Here is a 23426-nt window from a genome sequence, read left to right on the forward strand (position 1 = left end):
TCACACAAGACACTTCCCCTCCAGATTCTGGGCATTTCTATTGGCTGCCCCTTCCCCCCCAAAGACTACCATTTCCTCTTCTCTGGCTCCCTCTTAAGTCTTGGCAAAAATCCTTCTTTCCCTAAGCCTTCCTGGTCCTTAATGTTAGTGCCTTCTCTCTGGGATGATCTCTTAAATGATACATCTTTTGTATATAGTTGTTTGCCTGTTTTCTCCTTAGAATGTGAGCTCCTTGAGAGCAGGGACTGTCTTTGCTTCTTTTTTTGTGGTATGCCCAGCACCTGGCACAATGTTTGGAGCATTGTTGAGTTGTGCTGGTCTCTAACTCCACTTGGGATTTTCTTGGCAAGGATGATGGAGTAGTTGACCATCTCCTTCTCCAGTTCATTTGACAGATGAGGAAAGAGAGGCAAGAAGGGTGAAAGGATTTGCCCAAGATCACAGTGTCTGAGACAGATTTGAACTTTAGGTCTGTCATACTACACTGCACCACCTAGGTGCCCTCTTGGCATATAGTAGGCACTGAATAAATGCTTGTCAACTTGATTAAATCCACGAACTGAGCACACAGAACCAAGGAATACAAAAACAGATGGCCGATTCTATTTCTGTCTTGATGATATTGGAGCATCCATTCTCAACATTTTAAATGTGCAGACAAATAGTGGAAAGATTACCTGCCTTCAAGTCAGAGAAGTCTTGGATTCCAGTTCTGCGTTTCCCTAAAGGCTATGTGAACCTTTGCACTGCATGGGGTACACAGTAGGTGCTTAATAAATATTTCTTGATGGATTAAGCACCTGAGACCAGTAACATCCTTATCAGTTTCCTAATGAGTAAAATGGGCTTATTTCTTGTACTCCCATCTCCTAGGGTAGAATCACAGCATGGGCTATGTTTGTCCAGCGCTAATGTGCTATAGAAACATAAACCATTATCCTGCTTGAAAATGGCTTTTCTCAAATTCTCCTTTGCAGGATTAAAAAAAAAAGACCCATTTCTTTCTCCCTTCCCTTATTTTTCTCCAAGCTCTTTAATTCAACATCCCTAGATTTTGTGGCATCTCTCACTTTGGGCTTTCTATGCTCTAGCCAGCCTAGATAATCTCTCCTGTTCTTTCTCATGTGAAATTCCACAACTCACCCTGGCCACTTGTTTCTAGGGGCTGATTCCTCTTGGAGGTCTTTCCTAATTGTTTTGCTTCCTCTTTATACTTGTATGTTTTATCCTCTATAATTATGAACTTGTGGAGAAGACAGTGTAGTTCAAGAGCAGAGTTAGGAGTCATAAGGACCTGTGTTCAAGTTCTAGCCTCTGGCAAATCACTGACCTCTCAATTGTCTCATTTTTAGGATTAGAAGCCTTCATTTTTCATACATGTTGCCCAGTGCTCTGATATTTGTTAATCCCTCTTTACTCTTTAGAAGGGTAAAGGGTGAGGGTAGCTCAGTTTCCTCACGAAGAAGGCCACCAATGTGGCAACCAGGGCCCCTGACTTTTGTTAGAAAATAAAAACCCTTACAAACATCTTACCAAGATTTAATGTACATTTATTCTTAACACGTGGAACATATAGTATAAAGATTTCATACTGAATAAATGATATTCATTAAGCCAAAAAAGGAAAAAAAGGAGGAATTTACATCAAGTTTTTAGCTACATTGTTTGAAATACAAATATGCAGAATTTATCACTGAAAAAATCTCAATTGTGTTTCTTCATCAGGAACTTCAACTGAACCTAGAACTTTTTCACACCTCGATTAGAAAGAAAACAGAACAAAACAAAACAACAACAAAAAAAAAACCCAGGAAAAATAAACTATAAGTTGATTGGCTGCTGAGACAGCAATGACTTTTTACACAGAGACCTGTACAGCATCACCTCCAAGAGGAGAGATATCTGGCAAGAGATTAAATAATTGTGTCTCGCTTGTGCAGGTCACCAACTTGTTAACTCGTCATACTCTAAAGGAGAAGGGCAGGGGTGTGGATAGGGACCAAACTGTGGGGCTCCAGAGGGTATGTGCAATGTACAACGTCATATATATACACACGGCAGCGCAGGGCGCTGCGGCTAAAGGTTAAAACCAGTTCTAAGAGGTGATCTCAGGGTTATTCATACAATCAAGGAGGAAGAGAAAGAGGTCAGGGTGTTGTAGGTTCACACATGATACTTTGGGGGAAAAGCCTTTTTTTTTCTCCTCAACGTTTAACTAAAAACATTTTTAAAAACTACAGCTTGCTGCTGATCCAGCGTTTTCTCTTTTTCAATGTGAGACATTATTACAGTATGTTTACAGTATAAGGTGTACAGTACAGTACATGAAGGTCCTACACTCTACTGCACAGGCCTCTCCATTGAACAGGGTCTGTTCACAACTGGTAACTTCTTGGCTCCTGCAAGGTTGTGAATGTACAACAAGAAACCACACACAGTTCAGCAGTCACCTTTTTTTTGTCCTTCAGAGTTTTTGTGTTTTTTTTTCTATTTTTTTTTTACCATTAAAAACAGTTATGAAAGGTGGCGTCCCATCGATGCAAGAACTGGGCGAGCCGTTATTTTATTTGTTTTTCCCCAAACTCACTGTAAACGACAGTAACTTTGGTTAAAATAAAAAAAAGTCTTCTATGTAGGCAGAACTCTGTCTTCTTGAATAGGGTGGGGTAGGGGTGAGGGGAAGGGAGGGAAGGAGGGGAGGGGAGGGAAAGGGAGGAGAGAGGCAGGAAAGATTTCCCCCAGGGAGAAGCAGGACAGCGCAGGGCGGGCTGGATTCTGAGGTGGTTTTGCATAAATAAAGGACAACAGTCAGTTTCTAAGTTCTCCACGCACGCACACACACACAGGGGAGGTGTCCGTCCCACGGCTGTCATGACTGGCCAATTAAAAACAGTACATCACAAATGACTTGTGAGACCAATGAGTTCATCAACGGCGACACTGAGATGTCCAGCAGCCGTGACTCGTACAACGTGAACTCCGAGTGGTTCTCGTCCACCTTGGCCAGAGCGAGCAGTGCTCGGGCCGCCCGGCGCATCATGTCCACGCTAGTCGGCTCAAAGGGGGGATTCTGCATATGCAGAAGGCTGGCTTGGCTCTGCTGGAACTGGGTGGCAGCCAGGCTGTCCTCCAGGAAGCCCAGCAGGTTGCCAATGCTGCCCTTCTGCACTGCGATGGCCCGGGCGGCCAGGCTGTCACCCTGGGCCAGGTTGGCCAGCAGCACCACGGCCATCTCCCGGCACACGGGGTTCTTTCGGTCGCTGAGGAAGCGCACCATGGTGCTGTACAGCTTCTCCAGGCGACTGAAGGGTGGCGTGGCGAGGATCAGGTCCACGTTGTTGTCTTGGATGCTGAGTTTGCTGAGGGTTTCCAGAACCAGTCTCTGGGGGGAGAGGACGGCGTTGGGGCCCAGGGTGGGGAAGGGGTCCTGGGCTTCAGCCGAAGGGCAGACCGCCCAGTGCAGGAGTCCATCCAGAACTGGCAGGCAGATGCTCTCAGGGTATGGGGAGAGGTCCAGTTGACCTGAGATGTTGGCAAGCGTAACCAGGGTGTTTTCCCGGAGCATCTCCAAGCAGTCCCACCACCACTCCACCTTGTTGCAGCTCACCCCTTGGTCCTGCTCCTCCTCCTTCTCGTAGGTCAGTGGTGCCTGCTTGCGCTCTGGGTGCTTATGGTGCAGCAAGATGAGTTTCCCTAGAATCAGCAGCAGCCCTGGGTGCTTGGACATCTCAAAGTCGTTGCCCGGCACAAACGACAGGCTCCGGATGGTGTTGGAGACACAGACACAACGCTTGGCCAGGGAGTCCTGCCAGTCCAGAAGGGTGCACAGTGGGGTCTCATCCTTACTGTGGGGCTCATCTTCTAGGATTTTGATATTCCGGTGGCTCTGCACAGGGTTCATGCCAAAAGGGAACTTGCCACTTTCCTTGGGGGTCTCTGTATTCTTGGCCCCCTCGTCGGATAGGGTGCTGGGCCGCGATGATAGCATGTCGTCCATGGTGGCAGTGATTCGCTTCTCGGAGGGGCCGTCAGGCAGGGGACCCTCCCTATCTTTCATGCCTGGGGTACCCTCTGCTGCTGGGACCCGCTTCTGAGGGGCCACTGGCAAGGGCTCCCGGGCCTGGGTCAGAGGCAGCTCCATCTTGCTCTCAAAGTGGGTCTGGATGTGCTCAGTAGTGTCACCGCCACCGATCCGCCAGTGCAGCAGGCCACTGTCAAACTCCTGTACTCGTCCCAGTTTGTCTGAGCAGTCCACCACAAAGGGGTCATTCTTCTGCACGATTTTGACAGGCAGCTTGTCAAACTTGCTGACAAGCTTCTCCTCACTGCTCTCTGAGAATACCTTGTCCTTGCCTGCAAATGCAGCTTCCTCCTCCTCCTCTTCCTCTTCCTCCTCCTCCATCTTGGGGCTCAGAAGCTCTTCCTCTTCCTCCCCTTCCCCTGGGGATGGGCTGGAGGCCTTACTGAATCTCTCTGGATCTAGCAATGTTCTCTGCCCTGGGTCACCCACCTCATACTCCTTCAGAATGCCAAAGATCTCAATCAAGCAACGACGGAAATATTCCACAAGAAGCTCCAACAGTCCTGGCAGCTGGAAAGAAAGAAGAATAACCATGAGAGGAAAGAAGGGCCAACACAAAGAATTCTAGAGAGGGATGGGGGCCTGTCCTCTAAGGCCTGGACCTTTTCCCTGAAACCACTGAATTAGCACAGGTCCTGGCACAAAGGTGCTATAGAAATGCTTATTCTTCTCCCCACCACCACCTGCTTAGAACATATTTCCATGACACTAAATACATGAAGGGATCTCTCCTGTTCTCAGAGCTCTCCAAAGGAAATTCACAATCATTTTAGCCACTTATCCAAGGTCTTTCAACATTTAGAAAATTTCTCTCTATTTTGAGGCTGGCCATCATTGGAAATAGAGAACAAATGGTTCTAAAAGACTTCCAATTTATCTACTTGGAGGCAATTATTATGCTGTCCACCCCTTAGCTTCCCCAACCAATTCAGAAACCAAAAACCAAAGCTAGAGTCTTAGCTCTCATTCACTGGACCTGCTTTTCTAGCTCCCTCACTGGCATTTTCCTTTGCCTTTTCTGGATCCTCTTCAGATCTTGTTAGATAAGAGTGTGGACAACTAGTGGGGACAGACAACCAAGGAGCAAGACCCCTCTGCCCTCCTCCCTTGGTTCTCCAGAAAGGCCTCTGGAGTCTGGGCCATCAGGTAGGGTTTTAGGCTCTCCAAAGGTCAAGCATTCTGGTATCTTCACAGAACTAAATCACTCTCAATTCTGGGCTTATTTCCCTCGTTTATAAAATTAGAGGTGAGGGAAGGGAGGCAAATGGACACCGAACAAGATAAGATTTTAAGGTTCCTTCCAACTTAAGCATTTGATGGACCTAAACGTGTGCATTAGCAGTCCTATATATGGAGACAAAAACTTGTCCCAACTATTGGAAAAGTCAATTAAGTCAGGAATTGTAGCTTTTGAAATAGACAGTACTTAAAAAAAATCAAGTTTCTTTACCATGATTTTGACACTCCCCTACATTCTCAAAGTATATCTTGGAAGCATTCAGGAAAGAAAGTAAAGTAACAGGTTAAATGTGGGCTGGTGGTACAGGAGAGCAGAGGCACAGCCCAGGGCTTCTTAGCCCAGGGCTTGCCCCTGGAAAGCATCAAGAGGGTCTGTGAACTTGGAGAGGAAACATGTCTCTCTTTATTTAATTGAAATTTAGTATTTCCTTCGATTATGATTGTAGGCAACTAAGCCCAGGAGTGTAAACAGCAAAGGGGACTTTGTTCCCAACAGAAATCCCAGGTCCTTTGGAAACCCCTTCCAGTTGTGAGCTCTCTCATTTATGCTCCTCACTACTTTGAAATCACTGTAGTAATAACAGTAGACCTGCTGCTAGCTCCCACATGATTATATAGACTGTATCTCAAATAGAATTGGTTTCCTTTGTAATCCTATGTATTCTATTTTGGGCATTCAAAAACATGCTAAGGAGGGTCCATAGGCTTCACCAGATTGCCAAAGAGGAGAATCAGCAATATACAGCAATATTCAAAAGCAATTTAAAAAGAAAGTTTCTTAGCATCAGTCCCACGAATTCCAGATTCTATCCTATAGAGGCCAAGTTCAAAGGGAAAACTATAAAAGCTCTTAAGTCCTCTGATCAGAAGAGTCAGGGACACAGTAGGCTGAGACTGCTATGGGATATATGTTGTTCTAATAGTCCATTCTAGAGGGATGACAGGGACCATCACAAATCTAAACTCTGTGCCTAGCCCAGGCCCTATGCACAGGGAACACTGGAGTACTTTAACTGCTGAATTAAATTCAACACTTCCCCCCAGCCACGTGCACTCACCTGGCCCAAGTTGAAAGTCATGATGCTGTTGTCATCATACAACAAGATATTAATGGTGTCTAAGGCCCACGTACTCTCTGCCAACAACCCCGACTTGAGAGACATCATCACCCGCCATGCCTCTGGAGTTCCTGAAACACAGCAGCCACCCCCTAGTGTTTTATGGTCACTGAAGTATAGATCCAGGGAGCTCTTCAGGGTTGGCCCAAAAGCTGGGCTGCAGAAGGGGTTTGAGGAAGGATACTTCATCTACCCACTCTAGAGGCTTTTCTAGCCTCATTCACTGTACACCTGCCTTATTAGAGTCCTAACTATATCTTTTGGTGATCATGTGCCATGGATTCGAGAGCTGGTGCTTATTATATTAGGCTTAGGGAGTCCCTTTTCTTCTTCTACGTAGATGGCAGCTAACCTCCAGGTGAAGAGCTTCAGAGAAGACAACTTAACCCTGGCCAACAAAGCTGATGGATATACAAAACTAAGTTTGCGTCTTGGCCCTTTTTGTGGGCTTGGAATAGAAACAGAGAAGGCTCAACTAGATGGGTTCTCCTAAAGCAACACTAACCAAGAATTTCCTTTGCCAATCCTCCTTCTGATCTGGGTAAGAAAATGAATTTTCCAGAAGGACCCACTAGGGTCCCTTCTCATCATGCTGATATTAAAACTCACTTTGTCTGGGTCAGAAAAGTAAGGAGACTTGCGTTCTAGAGTTGGCTCTGCCACTAATTGTGACTTTTTACCAGTTCCTAAACTGTCGTCTCACCTGTACCTTGGGGATGGTAGTTTGACTGGGGCAAAATGCAAACTCCACATCCCATCCAGCATCACGTTAGTTCCCCAAGGCTCACCCCAAAGCCCTGAGATGAGCTCCAGGACGTTCTTATGTAGCTCAGTATAAGGATCATCAAGGCAGAGGAGGGAGGCTAAAACTGAGTCCATCTGGGGGAATGATTAAACATCCCTGACCTCTAAATGGGAAAGCAAGCTGAATACTGGCTTGTCTTGGCAAGTTTCCTTACCAATATCTTTCGTCGTGAGCCGCCTCCTCGGTTTCAACACAGGCTGTGTGGCTTCCACGGAGCCAGGAGGGAAGGTGATATCTCGCCTGATGAGGGGAGGCTGAACAGGGGCAGGTGCTATGTGTGAGGCAGGTACTGGAGGACCTGCCTTCTGCATCTTCATCCCCGAGTGTAGGAATGGAGACTTGCTGGGAGACGTGCGGTTCTCCAGGGGCGGACGAAGGGGAGCGGGGCTGGATACCTGAGGAATGTGATTCTGCATGCTGGGTGGGGGCTGATAGTTAGACTGAGGGGGTCTTGTCATGGGGGGAACAGGGGCCGAGGGACCATATGGAGGCTGGCGGGTGCCATGGGAAGGCCATGGGCCCTCGTGATTGACCCTCTGATCCGTGTGCAGCATTTCATCTGTTCGGTTCACCCCATGGTAGGCAGGCCCCTGGGGAGCAGAGCCTGCGTTCTGCCGATTAGGGTAGTTGTAGCCCATATCATTGCGCCCTTGCCACATGGTGCCCTGTTGGGGGCCTTCTGTAGTTGGCTGCATGGGACCACCCATCATCTGGGGTGGCATGCTTTGCTGGGCATTTGAGCCAGGGGGTGCTGAGACCCGGTCTCGGCCAAATTGGAATGGGAACTGGTTCTGAGGGCCACCTGCCGGCCGGCGGTCAGCACCAGCAGTGGGATAAGCATTCCCATACTGGTTATACACGTCCTGCTGTGGGGATGGCTGAGCTGGTTGCTGTTGGCTGGCTGGCTGGGGCTGGGCCGGGGGCAACTGCTGTTGTGGTGGCTGGCCTTGTCCACTGCTATATGGCACGCTGTACATTTCCCCTTCATGTCGCTTGGCAGGAGGACCGTAGGTGCCATCCATCGGCCGCTTATAATTCTACAAAATGGACAGGCAAGAGAAAAGGTGTGTATACTGTTCTAGGAGCCAGAGACCATGGACAGGTATAGCCAAGAAGGACTTGATGCCACCAGACACTCTGGCAGGGGCTGTAGACTTGGGAGGCAGAGAGGAGAGTGAAGAGCTGCCTCCAAGAATGTTTCCTGAAGTGATTCCTAGAACCAACAATGGGTTCTTCCTTCCCACTCGCTCTTTCCATCCCCGAATCTTTTACCTCTCCCCTTTAATTTTTTTTATTGGTATCCTTTGTTTTTATATTACCTTCATTTCCTAACACAGACCTCCCCTGAACTCTGAAAGCTATCTCACATGAGAAAGAATAAAAAGGCAAGAGGGAAAAAGGCAATCCAGCAAAACAAATCAATGCCTCAACACCATCTAACACTGTGTGCAGGACTGCATCCCCTTAGGTTGCCACCTCTGCCAAAAAGGATTCCTCCCTCTGTCTCACAGAGTAACACCAGCTCAACGTCAGTGGGGAAGATTGGGGATTATTTCCTAGTCACTGATGAGAGCTGTCAGGGGGTCCCCAGGGCAAACACAAGATACAGCATTCCCAGACTTCAGGCTGGATGAGTTTACCCAGTAGTTTCCAAAATTGAGGGGAAGGCTACTCCTTTAGGTCTAATGTCAAGCCCCTGCCGCTTTCATGAGGTCTGCCCCAGGCTCACCTGCTGCTGCTGTTGGTACATTGTAGTTTGCTGGCTGGGGAATGGACTGCTGGAAGGGGTGCCTTGAGTGGAAAACTGATTGCCATAGGAATCGTGTCTACAAGACAGAAAGGAGATTGAGGAAGAGTAGAGACAAATCTCAGAACATACAAAGGACAACGAGATCCTGAGCTAGGGCTGTGTTTACTGACCGTTGTTGCTGCTGTTGCTGCTGTTGCTGCTGCTGTTGCTGCTGCTGCTGTGGGGGGTAGCGACTGGGAGAGTACATCCCGGAGTCCGGGTTGGAAGGCAGGAGGTTTGGCTGGGGGGCCCCTGTGCCCATGTTTCCCTCGGGCCCTAGTCCAGATTCAGCCCTATGCCAAAGACAGAAGCAGAAGGACTCATGCTGGGGCTTCTCACAAGAGGAAGGACAGAGAGCCACCAGAGTGGGCAACACTTTGTTTCAGTGCAACCCATACTACTACCCTTAGAAGCCCTGGGTCTGTAGAGACTGTGACCTCAGTCAAACCACAAGCTCTTTGAGTCAGGTTGCCCATTGAAAAAAATGGGACAAACACCACTCACATAATTTACTTCAAAGAATTGTGAGGGAAATGATTTCTAGGGGCAGCTGGCTGGCTCAGCAGATAAAAAGTCAGACCTGGAGACTGGAGATCCTGGCTTCAAATCTAGATTCATACCACTTCCTGGCCGTGTGACCCCATACAAGTCACTTAAGCCCCACTGCACAGCCCTTACCACTCTTCTGACTTAGAATCAATACTTAGTATAGATTCTAAGATACAAAATAAGCGTTAAAAAAAAAAATTAAGCCCCAAAGCACTAGAGATAAAAGCTACTATTATTGCAATAGTTCTCTAATCTGTCTCAAGGAAGGGAAACAACTCACCTCACTCTGTCATAAGGGCCTCCATATGGGTAATGCTGCCTCTGTCCCATTGCCATATTCCCCAAACCAGGGCCTGTGGCACGGTTGTAGGGGTCCCCCATTCCACTGTTGGGACCCTGCCCTGAGGACACGAAAGGATCATTTCCTGGAGCTAGAAGCAGAATACAGAAGACAGTAAGAAGAGTAGTTAGGCCTCCTGGCCTCTCTTCTAGGAATAGGGGAACATGGAGCTCTAGGACAACTGAGGGGAATCCCAAAGTGTGGATCACTCCATGGGAAGCTCAAAAGTTTCCACTGTGAAGAAGACCGAAGAGGTGACATGGTAAGGGCCAGAGAAGAGAAGGGCCAAGGTGTGAAGATGGTGTAGGAAGCTATGAGGGAAGAGGAAGGACATCCTGAGATGGACAGAAGGGCATAGTCACCTTTCCTCATGCTGCCATAGGGATCCTTATTTGGCTCATAGGACATGCGCCCCATCATGTCAGAGGTATTCATGCTGGGCTGGTACCCAGGGTTCGGAGTCATAGAATTTCGCTTTTGGAACGTGGGGTCGCTTCCATCAGCAAAGGCATCCTGGATGCCCACAGAGTTGCTCCTGCTCAGGAATCAGGAAAATGAATTAGAAAAAGAATCATCTCCTTGCCTCTCTACTCCATTCCTGATGACTATCTGTGAAGACTGGGGGAAGATATATTTCACTGCTAAATTCCACCTATGTTAGGTTTAGCTTCTGGAAGAGGACATTACAGATACATTCAGTTCACTTGCAATTCCTGTGTGACAGCACTGGTAGGGGCTACCACCTGAGTTCGAGGGACTGATCAGATTTTCCCTCCCTCTTCCCACTTTTACCTGGGCCCCATGCCGTGTGCAACTGTTACCTGATGCCTGGCAATGGGGGCATCTGACTATGGGGGGTGGATGCTGGAGTTGGTGGCTTCAAGTCTCCTCCTTCTGCCATGGAACTGCTGGTTGACTGAGGGGTTTGTGGCCCCTGCATGGACCCTGACCCCGCTGCAAACAGAGACAGGAATGATGAGCAGCCTTGCAGAAACTTTTGTATGTATTTCACAGTAAAACCCATGGATGAGGGAAGATAAGGAGACATCTATTACACTCAGGTGACTATTCTTTTCTTAGAGCTATTTCCTCAGTCCTTAATTCTTTTATCCATGAGAAAGAAGCATTGTGAGGGGAAATATGGCTCCCAACTACTTCCCTTCCACATGTCAGAAAGGGCAAGAATTGACAAGTCATATTTACAATAACCCACCAAAGTTGGAGCTCTGAAATGCTGTTAGGAAACTTTTAAAAAACCATGATGATCCACCAAAGGGGAGGGGATAGTCTGGGGAAGCCAAGCAGCTGGTGCCCAGGCATACAGGGGCACCATCTGTCCTCCCCCAGTCTTCTCACTGCCCCCCCCCCTGCCCCCAAGCCCTAGGCTTTCCTTTAGAAAGTTGGACAGCTTCATTCTAAGCATCCAACAACCTGCCATCACCCAGCTTCATGAGCTCCTCTAAGCTAGAAAGCAGTGAACTACTCGTAATTAATGTTTCCATTAGTTACCATTCCCAGCACCCGATATCCCATGGCTTCAGCCGAGCTAGCTGATGAGTCATTTCAGCGATTCATTAAAATCCTCAGAGGTCAGCATCAGGGCATGTTTGTTTACACCCCACCTTCCTGGCACCCTGTCCATTCTCCCTCCCCGGCTGTGGCCACAGCTCTGCAAGGAGGGTGGGCAGAGTCCCTGGCAGCAGGGAGTTTCATTCATAACCCCTCCCCCCACCCTCTGGCCTCCCCATTCATTTCCATCTCAGCTCCCCTGGGAATTCCAGGCTGGGTCTGGGCCACATTCTAAGGCGCTGACATCAGTGAGTGGAGGCTCCCAGACATCCCTGGCCTTCCCCCCACCCCCTGCCGGCCCTCCCACTCGCTGATTTACAAACATTTGGCACTCTGCCAGATGCACGCTGAGAATTAAAACCTAATGGTGGCATGCTGGCTACCTCCTAGCTGTGCCAGCCTGAAGCTGGTATTGGGCTCCACATTCTGCATTCTGGCTGAGTCAGGACTCAGAGGAGGCAGACCCTGGGGGTGAGGTTGGAAGGGTCCTGGGGGCAGAGGAGGGGGAAGTTCCCACATTGTCCCCACACATCCCAGGGTCAATCATTTAGCCTGAGCCAGTCTCACCTGGTGATGGAGGCTGGATCTTGGGTTGCGACTTCTTGGAATCTGCTGCTGCAAAGATATCAGGGGGAGGGTCTTCTCCCCGCTCAATCTTGCACTCAAACGCATAGAGACACTGGATGTACTGCTTTTTCAAGGAGCTGGCAGCGCTACTCGAGGTGCCCACGTTGAGGTTAGTGGCCAGTTCCCGCCATTTCTTGTTCTTATTGACCTATATAACCAACCAGGGGGGTGAGGGGGGGTGTTTGTGTCAGGGCACTGGCCCAACTAGACTTGACTGCCCCCCATCCTCTTGAAGAAGCCTGTAATGCTCTGGGAGCTTTGAGGGCTCTTCTACACTCTCCTATTAACTATCCAGTGTCCATAGAGCTGAACTCCTTGCTGGCCTCTACCTCCATCAACTACACCCCAGATCTACCTGGCACCAGAATTCAGGGCGGAAGGAAAAGTTAAGTCCTGTCTCAATCAGGTTGTGGCAGAATTTAGAAGGTAAACATGCCAGAAAAAATTGAATGTGGGCATACTTTACTATGTAAAGAAAGGATTCTGAAAAGTTGGGCATCAATCACCTCCTGTTTGTGATAGATATCATAGTACATCTACAGCAGTAAAGCTAAGAGACTTGGGTCAGGAGCCACAGGCTTGAGTCCATGACTCAATGAATCGTGTGACCTTGGTTAAGTCTTTCCCACACTGTGAACCTCAGTTTCCTTTTCAGTAAAAAAAATGGGGATAGTTGTCCCTGCTCCTATTTTCTAGGACTATTTCAAAGAAAATCATATACAAATGTAAGCTGTTATTCTATCAAATGCACAAGAAGCATAGACTATTTATAAGGACTCTCCAGGGAATCTTTGGTGAGGTGAATGATTGCCTCCCTCCAACCCATGCTGAGTGGATGCTTCCTGTGCATCTTACCAGTCCAGAAGGTGAAGGATGATGCCAAGCATGATGACTTGTCTGGGGAGTTTCTTTACAGATACTCCTTGGCTGGTTTTTTTTTTTAATTTCTTTCTGCTGTTTTATTCATGCATGACACAAATATTTATCACAAGCTTATTCAGTATTTTATACTGGCCTTAAGGGGGATATAAGGTGTTTACAAAGTCCCTGACCTCATAGGGTTTAGAGTTTAGAAAAAACCTATAGATCAAGACAGGAATGGCTAAGAAAGGTCCAAACAAAGTGCTCTTGAAATTCAAGGAATGAAAGATCATTGCTGAGGGAGATGCCAAGACTAAGATTCCAAAAGGTAACATCAGGAATGGGAAATGGGGTAAGTTGAGTGTTGTATAATGTAGCTCAGTACAGGACAAGCATTCAGATCAGATACTGTGATATACCTTTTCTCCAGCTCCCCACATATGACTGATTGGGAACTGCTGGGGAACAGAGTTTGGAACTTTTGCCTTCAGACCTCCCCACAAGCCAGATTAAGGTTCTGTCCATGTTGGGTTCTCAGTAGTCCATGATACTGACTGAGGTATAATTTCCCATTGATCTCCAACATATATCCCTCTCTGATCATTTCATGCAGGCCTCCTGATGGTTCTTCATGGCAGCCTAGGCTTTCCCTCCTGCCTTTTCCCTCCTATTACTTAAAATTCTAAATGTTACATACCCATTAAAGTTCAAATGAAATCCCCTTTCCCCAGGAAGCTATCAATTTATTCCCCATTTATCTCATTCTTTAAATTCCTATTGTGCTTATAGTCAGAAGTATATAATTTGGCACTTAAGTTCATTTATTTTAAGTTCATTTCAACTGCTCCGTTCCCCTTCTCTATTGCAACTGAAGACATTTTTCCATTCCCCATCCCTCCACCCAGCAGCCCAATGTGTGCTTCCTCTGCTCTCTGGGGCAATGCAGGGGCTCACAGGAACCTTGAATGTACAGTTTGGGCACATGATCCCTAAAAGGTTTGCCAACACTGCTCTAGACCAACAAAGTAGAAACTGAGCTTCAGAGTTTATGATATAACTTGCCCATGATTCAAAAGGCAAGTTAAGAGGTAAGTAAAAAAGGTCAGGGAGAATCTTTGTCTTCAGATACTGAAGCACTTGTATACATACACCACCAAGCCAAGTTACTCTCATTTCCTGATATTACCTGGTGTTGACTTGGTATATTTTATATTTACTTTCACTTAAACATATCACTCTTCCCCAGATGAAACTTTTGGTTTTGTGGGTATCACTAGGAAGAGAACTGACATTCTGCGGGACAGGAATTCCTATTGCACAGCTGGCTGTGGGTTTTGATGAGATGCATCCTGATGGTGATGTGCTCCTGCTTTCTTGAGATTTCCAAAACAAAAAAAAGGCTTTCCTTCATTCTGACCATGTGCTTACTCTATACTCAGCTACAGACCTGGTCTACATAATGCTCTAGTGTATTCAGACCAAAGGAAGGTGGATGCTTCCAGAGGCGAGGCTGTTACCCTCCCCTCTGTTTTGTCAAATTAGATTGTAATTGGGGGATAAGACCCATAGCAGTCTTTTTTTGTTGTTTTTTTAGAGTAGCATGGTACCTTGTAAACAGGTGAGGCACAACTCATTTGTTAAGCCTACTGTATAAAATTAGTATCAGATGCCAATAAGTTCTGAAACATTATTCACCTATTTAACTGAGAGTTTCTCTTCCAAATAACATTTGAAATCTAATTGCATAAAGGAAGGTTTCCTGAGAATCAATGACTTCTCTAGCCCATCTCGTGCCTGGAACTAAAATTCCCTTGTTTCCTCCCCCCTCCCCCCAATGATCCATTATCCATGTATTTATCCCAGTTGTGTATGTCACCTTTATGTCTTCTTCTGAATGGTTCATGTTCCTGTTTTGTGGTCAATGTTACTTTTAAATGTCTTAGATGTTAAGCTTCCAGAAGCTAGATTGTCAAAGCCTTGCACCACTTATTATATTAGGCTCTATCAGACTATCACCTAAAAAAATCATCTGGGTGAAGGCAAGGAATCTGAGTGTCATGTACTTACCTGAGTCAATCCGCCAATCTCCTTCACAGATACGTAGAGGCGGTAGAGGTCCAAGGGTTTCCTGCCCACAGCAGGCAGGTTGGTCATGCCCATTGCTTTCTCTTCCGTGAAGGCAAGATAGCGGTCCACCCAGATCTTCCTCTCAGGCTCACCCCCTAATTCATACAACTTGGTGATCTTCTCATTGGTGGTGGTGGAGGAACTGGACTTCTGGAAGGGGAGGGGGCAGGTCAGAGGGTCATGGGAATGAGTCCTAGATCCCAGGCCCGTCCAAGGCTCTCCCAAGGTTCTCACTTAGGGGTGGAGAAGGGCAAGAATAGAGACAAAGAAGAATACAGGGTTTTTCCACCCTGAGTTTAACTGAGAATGGGACCTGAATTTCTTACTTAAAAGTTGAAAGATCAAAGAAGAATCAGCTCATTGGCTAGAGTTTGCTGAAAAGAAAGTTGCCACTCCAGAGCCCTGGACACATATAAGTACATGCTTTTCAGAGTGAGAGTTTACAAGGCCTTCCTTAGAGCACTCCCAGGATAGGATAGAAGAGTGACCCACATTCAGCTGTAATATATTAGGCAGACATAGGAGGATGAACTAGGTGGCCTATAAATAGGGGTACCTAGATCCCCTTCCCCAGAAAGGACAGATTCTAATTTTTATTTGTTATTCCTTTTTTAATAGATGGAGAAACTGAGATCCAGAGATTAGGAACAGTGCAGTCACACAACTATAGAGAAGAATCCAAATGAAGTCAGATTCCCAAGCTGCTATCTTCTCAGACAATGTTCTTTGTGACCTCCAAGGGTTGCTTAGGACCCAAGTATCTTCCACCTTCCTAAAAGAGCATGTAGTTAGGCATGGACCATTACTACTGCTCTGAGCATAGAGGCTCAGGCTGCCCATTGCTGTCTGACAGCAGGAGGCACTGCTCCAGAGAGAGCATCAGAGTCAGATGGGTTGAAGTGAAAAAGTCCTTAATGGGAAGGAAGGAAGGAAGAGCCACTACCCTACCCAGAGTGAAAATATTGCTCAATTGCTGGAAGAGAGCTTAGAGATCATCTAGTTCAATTATCTCATTGTATAGAGGAGGAAACTAAAGGCACAGTGAAAAGAAGAGACTTGCCCAAGGTCACAAAGAATCCATGGCAAAGCCAGGACTAGAAGTTGTGTCCTCCTATTTCTCAAAGAAGTGCGAGTGCACACGAACACATGCACATACAGAAACATACACACTCACCCACATATACAGAAACACACACACTCACCCACATATACCCCTCATTCCCCCCATACACATCCATACCCCTGGCCTTAAAAAAAAAAGAGAGAGAATAAATAGTTCTTAAAATAGAATTAACAACCATATGAAAAGAAATCTAGAAATCATTAGGAAAAGTAAACCAAAATAACCATAACATTTCATCTCATCTCTGGCCAAGACAACAAAAGATAGGAATAATCAATGTTGAAAGGCATTGTTGGTAGACTATGATTTGGTTCATCCATGCTGGAAAACAATTTGAAATTTTGCTAAGAAATGATCAAAATGTCCAACTATTAATTCAGAGATCCTGCTACTAGACAAATAATGCCAAGGAAGTTAAAGACAGAAAGGTAATATAGAGCAAAATATCCACAGTAGAAACTTTTTAATTAGGCAAAAAGGAAAAAAAATTAGATACCAATGGCTAAATAAATATGGTTCCATGAATGTAATGGAATATCACCATACCATAAGAAATAACAAATATGAAGAAATTCAGAATGGGAAAACTTCTATAAAATGATGCAGAGTGAGAGGTAGAACCAGACAAACCATATATGCCCAATGACTGTAACAATGTAAACTGAAAGGAAAAAAAAAACAAAAGCTGTAGAATTATAACCAAGGTTGTTTCCAAAAAAGAGATGAGAAAACATACATTCTTCTCTTAGGAGAGGAGAGGGACTGTAGGAGCAGAATATTGTCCATCAAGTCAAACTCATTTAATTTTGTTCAACTGGTTTTTTCCTCCTTCTCTTTCTTTGCTTTTTGTTATAAGTAATGGCATGTTGATTGGGGTATGTTGGGGGAGCGGAGTGGAGAAGCAGGAACAGATATTCAGAAATGAAGATAGTGTAAAAAAAAGATAGTAATACAAAAATTTTTTAAATAACATAATAGGGGAAGAATGAGCAGAAGCAGTTCTGACTGGGGCCATTTTGTCAGTACAATTGGTACCCCCAATAACTTCATCCCGGTTCTTCTGTTCTAGCCAGGGAAAAGGAAAGAGATAAGACAAAATCTTACCTTGGATTTGGACTCGGGTTTAGGTGTTCCATCTGCCTTGTTGTTCATTTTGGTGGCTGGTGTTAATTTGACTTCTCCGAGACCCATCATCTCTGGGCTAGCTGCCATCCCTAGAGAAAGAGATTTAAGCCTTACAACACCAGCTCTGGTCCCATTATTAATCCATGCAATAAACTATGACCAAACCAGGACTTACCTGCTGAATTGTTGGCTATGTTCCCACCCATGGGATAGGGAGGACCCTGAGGGTTGATCATGCCAGCCATACTATTAAGTCCTTGTCCATAAGGAGGCCCAGTTCCCATCATGCCCCCTTGATTCATATTGGGATAGCCTGGAGGCCTGAAGAGGGAAGGCAGAGACAAGAGAGATATGTCTAAATTAGGAACACCAAATATACAGAGTACTTGGCAAGAAGGCAGTAGGGGGCCCCAATCACCTAATAACTAGGTCTGTATGGAAAAAACTAAAGGGTCCCAAGAAAAAAGAATTGTGCAAAGACTGACCTAGATAGTCTTATCTCCTATCTCCCCACATAGGATGCTTACAGGAGGGTTTATAAGCCCTAAACAGGAAGCAGTAGCTCAATTTTAAGATGTTAGGGCAGCAAAAGCCAGCCTCATTGAAGGCCAGTGGCTCCTCTATTCCTTCACCTGTTTGTGCTACATCTCTTCCTGAGAATTCCTCTCCTCTGCTTGGGCTTCTTTTCCCATTTAAAGATCCTGTCTGGCTGAAGATCTAGCTGAAAGGCTTGCAGATGCAAACCGATGTGATGTTGATTGGCCCAATCTCCATCTTTTGGGGGTATTCTGTACCCCTACCTCAAACTGATCTGTCATGGAGTCTATATAAAATTCACTCTTTTTTATGGTTGTAGCTTTTCCTCCCTTGAGGAAAAAAATAATCCTCCTTTTCCTACTTCCTCTGTAGTCTATCCAAATCTCAATAGCATAAGATCAATTTAAAGTTGGGTTAACTGTCTAATGGCCAAAGGACAAAGTTAAGTTATGACCACTGGACTTAGTCCAGTGAAGTCAATGCCATATCAACCAATAGTCAGGGAAGAAGACCAAAGAACTGAACTTTTTAGCCATTAAACCCAATTACTCAAAGCTCATAGGCCAAGGGATTCAGACATACATCAGACTGTTCACTAGCTTTTCTGTTCTAACAACCTATACTGACCTCTCTTGGCTACCCACGAATGGCTGTGACTGCAAAAGAAATTAGAGTTGAACAGGACCACACAACCTGTTGAGAAACTGACAGCCTCTATTCCTCCAGCTACCCAATTGGCAGTTAAAATCCAAGAATAGAAGATAATTCAAATTAACCCAAACTTTATCATCACTTTGTGAGCAGAGAGCAAAACGTAGATTGAAAACAAGGCTCTCACAACCCTACCTACTATGAAAGATAATCTTGGAGATTTGTGAAACAGATGACTTAGAAAATGAGGAACATCCTTCTCTAGAAGGCATTTAGAAAAGGGACACCTCATTCATGAGGGGAGGGAGAGCAGCATGATGTATGACGAAGGAACTAGGTCCATTTTAGTTGGATATTTCCTTCCCTGTGCACCTGTTCTGATCACCAAATTCTGAGTATCAAATTAAAAGTGGTCTAGAATAATGGAGAGAGAGGCGGCCTCAGAACCAGGACAGCCTGGGCCCAAGTCCTGCCTTGGACATATAGGTCCAAGGGCCAAGGGCTCTCTGATCTAATTCATGGAACCTTGGCTAGGTTCCAGCCAAATCTTTATGGCTCTGAGTTGGTGCTGAGTCCCAGAAAAGGGGCCACTCTTATTGGAAGGAGTTTCTTCACCTGGGAGTTCCTTCTTGTGATGAAGTCATAGATCCAACCCCTCTCTCCTATCTTAAGGATAGGTGAAATCCAAAGAGAAGGTCCTGTGTCATACCTGTTTTGGATGGAGTTGGCAGCAACATGCATGGCAACGGCGGTTTCTTGTGCTTTCCGGTTCATGCCCCCAGGTGGGGGGCACATCCCAGACCCAACCTGAGGCGGCATGTTGGCCATGTTGGGACCATAAGGCCGACTGCCCATGGAGGCATGACTCATCCTTCCTGGGGGGAGTCCACTGTAGGGCGGCATACCGGTCTGGCCATGCATCTGAGCCCCAGCCCCCATGGGGTTCATGCTCCCTGCCATCCCTGCACTTGGATAGTTGGCATTGGGCAGGGTGTTATAGTTTGGCTGCCTAGGGTAGCCTCCTGGGAGGAAGAAGGAGAAAAGATGTGGTCATTGGGTGATTAGCTTTTGGTCCTCCAAACTCTGCAGAGAAAAGTAGCTCAGCCAAAGGGAAATATATATAGAGTAACTTCACAGAATCTGGGAGAAACCTCCAGGCCCCCCCCCCCCCAAAAAAGCAAAAGCAAACTCACCAGCCCAAGGAAAGGACAGAAGTGCACCAACTAATCTCAAATGAAGAGGAGTTGACTGACCTACAATCTGGCTTTATTTCTACCCAGGTCCTTCTAATGTTGAAGGAATTCTTTCCTGTTTGGGACCCCAGAAAGCTCATTTGCAGGCTCTCCATAAAGCATGCATTTTTAGGAGCTGAGCTTATTCTTTGATAGATTCTATCCTGCCCTGCACTATGGGGACTTGGTCACTATTCCTGAAGATTCAACTTTCTTGCAAAGAACGCTATAATCTTCACCTAGGACTTAGTGGTTATGTATAGTCTCTGACAATAAAATAACTTCTTTCAGAATTCCTTGTTTGTTATCCCACAGTTCTATAGCAGTCAAACTTACAGAACTTAATTTTACTTCCCCCCACCCCAATCATGCTCCCCCTTATGGAGGTGAATCCCCTCTCCAACTTGAGGACAGAACATGACAAACATGTTGGGTTGATAAAGCCAATTGATCAAGAAGTCAAGACTAATCCTCTGGGAAGGACATGCTGGAGAGTGGTTCCAGTTGGGACACATTCTTACCTTGAGGGCCATATTGAGCCCCCTGTGGCCCATAGCTTCCCATGGAGTTCTGATAGGAACCCATGCCTGCATGCATCTGTCCTGAAGACTGACGTGGAGATAAGGCAGACCCAGGCTGAGGGGAACTGTATTGGGGCATCTGAGGATTTCTCTGCATGTAGCCTGTGTGAAAAAGAGATGATCATTGAGACAGTCACTTGGGAAAGAAAGAACACTAGGAATGCTATTGCTTTCCTTATGTCCCCAATCACCAGCTACTCCCATATTCTGGGACTGTATCATGTGGCCCTAGCTCAGGTAGCCTGAGGGTCCTAAGTCACTATTAATAAGGGGGGAAGCCCTGGACAGGTGCCACTGTGGGAAGGGTGGGCAAGCAATAATGTTGGCAGGGCAGGGACTGGGCTGTCTGTAGTTAAGTGATCACAGTGTGGACATGCCATCAAAATGAATCCATGGTGAAGAAGTACATGGGGGTCTGGGAAATACTCTATTTCACAGTCATTATCAAAGGCCTAACAAGTGCTGTGATCACAGTGAGAAGTTGGGGCTCTTTCTAGCTCTGTGGCCAGTCAGTCTTTGATAAATCATTGTGCAGATCACTCTGTGTACTCCCCCCCCCCCCTCTGCCCCCCTCCAATTCCTCAAACTCCAGATGATTTTTACAGGTCAACCTCTTACCTCGATCCTGGGCAATGCTTGACTGGTTCATGGAAGGATGCATGATGCTATCTGACTGGCCACTGGGCGGCCGAGGTGGCATCTGGGTGCCTATTTCAGGGACAAGAAGAGAAGTTAGTTAAGTCTGGGAACCCCATCAGAGACATAAATTCAGTGCTAGAGGAGCCAGGTCAAGGCTGGGGAGAAAAATTGATGGGGAGTTCAAACTTCTCAGTAAGAAGTCAATTCAGGAGACCATTCATTCATTCCTTTCTTAGAAACCTCTAGGGGTGGCATATTTAGGATACTGTAAATCTTCAAAGTTCCTCTGATCTCCCCTCTCCTCTAGGAGCAAAGGCCCAAACCAACAGCATTAAGCCCCGTGTCTATACCTGGCACTGCAGCAGGTGAGAGTGGTCCTGAGCGAGACTGAGCAACACTGGCAGGAGAGCCCACTGGGGAGGGGGAAGGCCCTCGGATCCCAGGCAGATGAGGGGAGGTATGAGGAGAGAAAGGAGACTGAGCTGGGTTACTCTGTTCTCCTTGGCTGCTGGAAATCCCTGAAGTGCTCACACCAGGGCTCAGAGCTCCTTCAGTCCCCATGGGGAGATCATCTATCGAGCCAGACAGATCCTGTAATAAACACAGATAGACACTAGTCAGAACTGAGGAATCCAGGGTTCTCTCCTTCAATGGTTCTACCTTACCTTAAGGAGGCAAGAGACTGTACCTTCATCTGCCTCTTCCACACCTTAATTCTGCTTTTGTGAGGAGCATACATTTCAGTATTTTTAGGAAAGAAATTCAAAGAAACCATAGACTCCTAGAAACCTTTGTTTCACATGGAAATCAAGACCCTCCTTAAAAATGTTTCCAGTTAAGACAAACAGAAGCACTGTCAGGCTTGGTCCAATGAAATCTTCCAGGTTAACCCTTATTTGTTGAGAGTCCTCTGTGTTGGTTATTTGACCACAGAGTTAATTTGGAGTAAAGCTCAAAATATTACAATGTATGAAAAATGATCCTTAAAGAAAATGCTCTAGGTTAGACTTTACCAAAAACAAAAACAAACAAAAAAACCAACTAGCAGGGGACAGAAAGTTAACAAATTCATTCTTCACAATCCACAGTATAAGCTTGATTTTTGAAGGTTACACAAAGCCAAACAAGACATAGTCACTGCCCTCAAGGGGTTTATACTAAACAGGGGAGAAATATAGACGAACTAGAGACATTTACTATAACATTCAATTTGGATGAAATCAACCTCAAAAATGGTAAAGCAGAAGCTCTAAATCAGGGGCTTTCAGCTTAGGCAACAGTCTAACTAATCTTTCTTGAGTGAAGATCAGAGAAATTCTTTTTCATCAATTCCAAGTCTATCCATTCCACCACTCTACCACCCCAGATTAAATTACAGGGAGGTAAGGCTAAGAACATCACCACCAGGAAGGCCTTATGGGAAGCTTTTAATAGACAGAGACCAGAACCAAGGTAGGGATCTTATAGTTGAATTCCAAAGGACAAAGAAGGAAGGGATAAGAAGCTGATTCAAATTGTTAAGGCTAATCAAACTGGTTCAAGTTCCTAATTTCACCCCAATACTCTTTTAGCCCCTAAAGTCTCATCTCTCAAAAGAACTCCTGGAACTTGAAAACAGACCAACAGTCATGAAATCAGGCAGATTTTTGGACCAAGGCTGGGTTATACTCTGAGCAATCCTCTAATGGGGCCAGAGCAGGGATATTCCCACTGGTCAAGATGGTAATCAAATAGTTATGAGAATTTTCCATCAGATAAAATAATTCCTCAGGGAAAAGGACATGAGAATTCACTAAAATGAGATGCATGAATAGTGTAAGCAAGATTGGAACATGCTAACTATCCTTGACTCAAGTCTGGGAAGGCTTCTCTTTTATCTTGTCTTTCCTTGCTTGGAACTCATGAAGTCCAAGATGAAGCTAAATCGAATGAATTATGGAAAGGCTCCTAAATACAATCAGTTCTAGAGCTGGTTATCACCAACTCTCTCCAAATTCCCTTTGACAATCTAGTCCCATTCTACCAAGCAATAATAATATGAACTTAATTATCAGATTCTCTAGTCTTTAGAGGGAAGAAGAGAAGGAAAATTTGATTTTGCGTCCATCTCATACTTTGGGTGTCTCCTCCCTAATCTCTAGCCTCCTCTGCAAAGACTAGTGGGCCTTTTACTCAGTGATTAACATATTCACATCTGGTCAGGTCCTACACATTTTATTGATTCTAAATCCCAATAAGTGATCATCCAAAAACTCCATTAACCATCCCCCACTGCTTGATTTCTTATTCCTATCCCCCTTAACCCTCCTACTCCAAAGAGTCAGCCAAATGCTAATTGTTTCTTCCACTGAACCCTCACTATTCTACAGGTAAGTTCCCTTCCCTTAAACCTTTACCTTTTCCACTCTTTCTATCTTCTAGCAATCAACTTGG

General features: G+C 45.8%; 1 protein-coding gene across 1 annotated transcript in view; it reads right to left on the minus strand.

Moving 5' to 3' along the window:
- Positions 1–1529: 1529 nt before the first annotated feature.
- Positions 1530–23426, minus strand: part of ARID1A (AT-rich interaction domain 1A) — a 93504-nt gene continuing 71607 nt past the window's right edge. The window contains exons 5-20 of the mRNA XM_007491373.3: positions 21344–21584; positions 20973–21062; positions 20295–20456; positions 19251–19563; positions 17529–17674; positions 17333–17442; positions 15046–15255; positions 12058–12265; positions 10743–10875; positions 10284–10456; positions 9862–10012; positions 9164–9325; positions 8973–9069; positions 7398–8280; positions 6379–6509; positions 1530–4591 (exon numbers count right to left, since the gene is read on the minus strand). Coding sequence (XP_007491435.2) covers positions 2870–4591; positions 6379–6509; positions 7398–8280; positions 8973–9069; positions 9164–9325; positions 9862–10012; positions 10284–10456; positions 10743–10875; positions 12058–12265; positions 15046–15255; positions 17333–17442; positions 17529–17674; positions 19251–19563; positions 20295–20456; positions 20973–21062; positions 21344–21584 — 4932 coding nt within the window. The 3' untranslated portion in view covers positions 1530–2869. The remainder of the gene's footprint in view (positions 4592–6378; positions 6510–7397; positions 8281–8972; positions 9070–9163; positions 9326–9861; positions 10013–10283; positions 10457–10742; positions 10876–12057; positions 12266–15045; positions 15256–17332; positions 17443–17528; positions 17675–19250; positions 19564–20294; positions 20457–20972; positions 21063–21343; positions 21585–23426) is intronic.

Source organism: Monodelphis domestica, chromosome 4 (assembly GCF_027887165.1).
Source record: "Monodelphis domestica isolate mMonDom1 chromosome 4, mMonDom1.pri, whole genome shotgun sequence".
Taxonomy (NCBI): domain Eukaryota; kingdom Metazoa; phylum Chordata; class Mammalia; order Didelphimorphia; family Didelphidae; genus Monodelphis; species Monodelphis domestica.